A 5,471-nucleotide genomic window follows, 5' to 3' on the forward strand; every position below is an offset into this window, starting at 1 on the left:
AATTTACCTCAATCTCGATGAAAATCAAATCACTTCCATTACTAGAGGAACTCTAGAGAACTTGACAGAACTGCGTAATTTAACAATCACTGGAAACAAGCTACAAGCATTGGATGATGGACATTTTAAGAACAACAAAAAAATCGAGTGGTTGTGGTTGGACAAAAACAGGATTCAAGAGTTAAAGCCAGCAATGTTTAACAATATGAGGAACTTGTTATTTATTGATTTATCCAGCAATCAGTGTATTGACAAAATTTATAGAGTTGATTCTGATGACTGCTCAACAAAACTTACAAAATTTCAAAATTTAAAGGAAAAGATTGAAAATGATTGTGAATTTTGAGTGTGCTTGTTGTAAGAGACTGTAACTACTCGTCATACCTAGCCTTGCCATTCTTTGTAGTTCCACTATGCCTCGAATGGCACATCATGATGATGATGCTGTAAATGCATTCGTCAAGACTTTTTAATAATCTTCATAAAGTATGCAAAACATTCAAATTGTATTTACAATGTCATCGTTATCATGTGCCGCTCGGGCAAGTTAAGCTACCTACTTTGTTATCATTAAACATTATTTACAAATTAAAAATATTTTTTGTTTAACTTTTTATTAAATTTCAAAGCTAAAACTCAATTTCCATGATTAATTAATTCACGAGATCTTGTTTTTGGCAAGCGGATCTGACGATGAAGGTTGTTTGTTTTTCATCATTGATGTTTGACAGAAAAAAAATAAAGATGAATTTCGTGGAATTGCTACATCGCCCTTTTTTTACGTTTCCTAATTTTCACTTTCAAATTTTTGTGCTGCTTTTTTTGTTGTGTTCATCATCATCGAAACAAATTTCACGGCTCCGTGATGAATTAATTATATAAAAGCGCGCCAAGATGAGCTGTTGGGTTCCTTTATCTTGTTATTATATAAGGAGGTTTTGAGAAGATGGTGGGGTGCTGTTGATATTGTGTCTAGGTGTCATGGTAATCAGGGGGGTCAACCCCTCACCCTACATAAGGGTCTTCAATCTTAGGATTGAATTGTATGTAATCTCGAGACCAATCCCAGGATTCAGTACATTACAATACCTAGATTGACAACCCTATCCTATATATTTGGAAAAAATCCTCAATTTTCTAGGGATTCTCGACCCAGAAACCCCCAAAGCCCCCTCAATGTTCATACTTGGATTATTTTCCATCAGTTCCCTTTATATGCTAAATTCCTATATCATTCCTTACTTGCTGAATTCACCTTTATAAACAAAACAACAACGATCTCATAAAACACCCTAAAAAGCAGGTTGAATGAGAAGACGACGGCACCCTTCATATAAACATTGGAATTATTTTCCATCCAATTTTATGCCTCCCATTCATCCATCTCTCCATTCATATAGCTATCTATATTTATTCACTTTATGTGTATACTCACTATCCAAAAAAATTACAACGAGAAGATGAAGAAGAAGAAAAAAATCATCTCGTCTAACCGTCGTAATTCAATAAGTGTGTTTAATATTCTAAGGGGATGTTCAAATGATAATGCTATTTTATGTAGTTAAACACAGTCTTTATCGTAAGCGAGGGGATGTGCTTCTCAAAATTCTCGTATCGTTATGGCCTAATTTTTAATTATAATGATGAAATTTATAGCAAACTAAAAGCATTTTAATGAGGTTTTTTTTTGTGACTTGAAATGTCTTGTTGCTTCTGTTTTAAAATGATTTTTGAGTGCTTGTACAACCAACAGTTCCATATTTATGAACGGTATTCTGAATAAATTCCGAGTACAATACAAAATCCTTTTCAATACAAAAATCTAGTCGACTTCGAGCTCTGAAAATACCTATTCACAGTTTAATCAAATTTTCTATTTAAACAAGCAAGTCAATGTATCTTGGTAAATATCGTCTATATTACACATGTGAACTCCAAATTCCGAAGACACATTTTTTATTTACAATAAATTTACACGTGTTTTACAAAAAAGTATTTTTAAACTTACTAAAAAATTTGTTTCCTACTTTAAACACTAATCCAAGTGTTTTGTTCTCTTGACTTTTAAAAAACAGTTTTTGAGTACATTCACCTAGTAACAAATGTCTAGTATTGGATGTAAGTTTGATGATTACAGTGCCTTTGAGTGAATTTTCCTTTTACAATGAATAGTGTTCAAGTGATAAGTGCAAATAAAAGTTACGGATATAAGCATGATCAAGTGTATGTCCTGAATAATTGCAACTTGTCAGTTCCTTATGGTAAAATGTAAGAAAAATCCATAATTTATTTCAAAAAAATTAATAAAAAATTAAATTTTGAGTTACTGCCTCCTCGGTGCTTCTGGATGTGGCAAAACAACATTGATTTCATGCATTTTGGGTGTAAAGAAGTTAGACTCTGGTGTCATAACTGTCCTACAGGAGAGAGTGTCACACAAACGACCACATAACTGCATAAATTCGATTGGTTACATGCCTCAAGAAATATCACTTCCAATGGCTATGTCAATTAAAGAAACTGTAACATTTTTTGCAAATATTAGTCAAATGGATATGACAATTTTTAAAGAACGATATGAAATGTTAATGGGCATGTTGGAATTAAAATCAGAAAATACACTGATTGATGACTTATCAGGTGGTGAAAAGAGACGAGTTTCTTTTATTGTTGCTTTAATTCACAACCCACAATTGCTGATTCTTGACGAACCAAGTGCTGGACTTGACGTAGTAATTGTTCAAAAAATTTGGGATTTCATGAGAGAATCAGTAAAGTTAGATTCAAATTTGACAATTCTGATGACAACTCACTATCCACATGAAGCAGAAAAGGCAGACATTTGTGGATTTATGAGAAATGGAAAGCTGTTGGCTGCAAATTCACCGAAGAAAATTATGGAAATTTTAAATGTTCAAAATCTTGATGAAGCTTCTTTAAGGTTGTGCTATAATAGAAATGTAGATTCTGATGTCTGCACACAAACTGGATACAATGTCACTGATAAGTTGGATGGTGACAATCAAATTTACGATTCAAAAAGAAATGTTCTGGAACTAAGAACAATCAAGGCTTTGATCAGGAAGAAAGTATTATGGACTAATCAATCAAAATCGTATGTTGAGCTATAAAAAAATATTTCAAAGCTTCAACCTTAAAATTCCTTTTTATTTCAGAATCCTTTTAGCCACTTTACTTCCACCATTTTATCTGTTCATCCTATTAATATTCACTATTGGAAGACCACCTCAGGATTTGAAACTTGGAATTGTTAATGACGAAAATATAGATTGCAACAACCTTAATATTGATTATAACTGCCAAAATGAAGGAATTTCATGCTTCTTTATCAACACAATCCCTGACAACAAAGCTCAAAAAATAACCTACAAGTCCTTCCATAAAGCATCAAATGATTCACAAAAAGGAATAATTGGAGGTTTTGTGCACATACCGTCAAACTATTCAACGGAACTTCTAAAAATTCAAAATATTCTCGATTTTGGTGAATCCAACAACAGTCACATTAGTGTCTATCTTGATCATTCCGATATTCACAGATATAAATTTGCAAATATGCTGATCTATAAAGCTTATGAAGACTTTATTGATAAATTGATGCCAAAATGCGATAAGAAGCCTGCCTTATTTAAGAGTAATGTAATCTTTAGAAGTTACAAAAATGATTCAGAACAACTGAATTTTGAAATCGATAGATCGACTATGCCTGCTGTATATTTGCTGTAAGATCTAATTGAGTGATTGTAAATAGATTTTCAATTCAATTATATTTTCAGATTTACTGTAGCAAGTGGAATAAATATTTTAGTTTTTTCACTTTACCAATACAAGCATGAAGAAGTTTGGGACCGAATATTACTTTGCGGCGTAAATATTCATCAGCTATTAACAATTGAAGTGGCAATTAGCTTTATTGTAGCTTTCTGTCATGTACTTTTAACATTTTTAATCAAAATAATTTTTTGGAACTTTATTCAAATTGAAGACTATGCTGCACTATCAATTATAGTGGGATGTATAAGCTTGATTGGATGCATGAATGGATTGATTGTTGCATCAATCATTGACAATTATTTTGCTATATCGTCCCTTTGCTTCTCATTTATGATGGTTTATGCATTTTCTGGTGGTGCTCTATTGTAAGTTCTTTAACTTAAATTTAGTGAAAAATTTCAGTTGAGTTTTTATTATTTTTAGCTCATATGAAGGAATGCAAAGGCATCTTAAAATGCTACTCAAATATTTTCCAACTGGAAAACCGTCTGTTGCATTTAATAACGTTATTTTCAAAGGGCATGGCTTAGCTCATCCACATGTCTACAATAGTATTTTCTTATTAGTTTTGTGGATTGTAGGACTGTTTTTAATAAGCTATTTATATTTAATAAAGAAGAAATTTAGAAAATCTTAAATAAATTCTTTGGCTATGCACATGATCTCGAAACTCTATTTTCGAATTCACCGTTTTAGCTACAAAGCTCAGTTTGTGTGTTGAGTGCAGCTTTGAGGTATTTGACACCATCCCTAATTTACAAAAATACGTTAGACGTTTCTAAATGATTCTAAATGCTTAACTTGTCCTAAACACAAATTTTTATTGAATGAGCAATTTAAATTTCCATTCCAAAAAGAAAATCTTTAAAATTTTCCTTCATTTTCCTCGAAAAAAAACTTTTATAAAAAAATAAGAAGAACAAAATTTTACAATCAATAACGCCTTCATAGCAACGCTTAATAGTCTTTTACCATAAACATTAACTAAATTTCTAACGCCATTACATTTTATGGTGTGAGACTTACTCTCGTTTTCATTTCATCGTCATCTAAGTACGACCATCTCCCCATATCGAATCTACTTTAAAAAAAGTAAGAATACTTTAAAACATTATCCGTAAAGAGAAAATTGCGTTCATAAATCTTACTTTTGTAATATTTTTAATGCATCAACGATGATGATGATGGCGGACAGAGTAAAGTATGGAGAAGAATGTGAGGAAGCTGAAGGAATAAGCGGAAGGAGATCGTTAAGGATGTTTGGCAAATAAATTTATTGTAACGATGATATATCAATAACCCTTTTGGCTTCCTCTTCTTCATCGTACAGTAATAATAGACGCAGCATGTGGATGAATGCGTTGGAACTAAAGGGTTATCGACTTTTGCAGTTATGGTGATTTGGGATGAATTTTTAGGACTTTTGAGGTTGCTGACCCACAGCTGACCACTTATACTGTAATAATCATATAAAAATTCCAAATTAAGCTATGACAATCCTGATTAAACGAGGCATTTGAGGCATTTAGAGGCATTTTATCCTTACATCACACTCTGCCCTAATTCTTTCCTCAATAATCCCCAAAAGTCCCCATTTAAACAAAATTTTCTACAATTTAAGGAATTCAGAGGTTATTGGCTCCCAGTCCACCTCCATCCTTCCATCCTATCCCCAA

The 5,471-nt window shown here is 32.2% G+C and overlaps 1 protein-coding gene across 1 annotated transcript; it reads left to right on the forward strand.

Moving 5' to 3' along the window:
* The first annotated feature begins 2,474 nt into the window (after positions 1-2,474).
* On the forward strand, positions 2,475-3,747 carry LOC139086485 (ABC transporter G family member 23-like). The gene is made up of 2 exons (XM_070634948.1): positions 2,475-3,115; positions 3,177-3,747. The coding sequence occupies exons 1-2, from the start codon at positions 2,475-2,477 to the stop codon at positions 3,745-3,747; spliced, it is 1,212 nt and encodes a 403-aa protein (XP_070491049.1).
* Positions 3,748-5,471: the final 1,724 nt, after the last annotated feature.

Source organism: Chironomus tepperi, unplaced genomic scaffold, assembly GCF_022539635.2.
Source record: "Chironomus tepperi strain 1889 unplaced genomic scaffold, CSIRO-AGI_Ctep_v1 contig_85, whole genome shotgun sequence".
Taxonomy (NCBI): domain Eukaryota; kingdom Metazoa; phylum Arthropoda; class Insecta; order Diptera; family Chironomidae; genus Chironomus; species Chironomus tepperi.

Bases quoted from the DNA above. Each gene is read 5' to 3' on its own strand.
- LOC139086485 (XM_070634948.1), top strand. From the start codon at position 2,475: ATGCCTCAAGAAATATCACTTCCAATGGCTATGTCAATTAAAGAAACT. The intron at 3,116-3,176 runs GTATGTTGAGCT...TTTTTATTTCAG, and splicing joins TGGACTAATCAATCAAAATC to AATCCTTTTAGCCACTTTAC.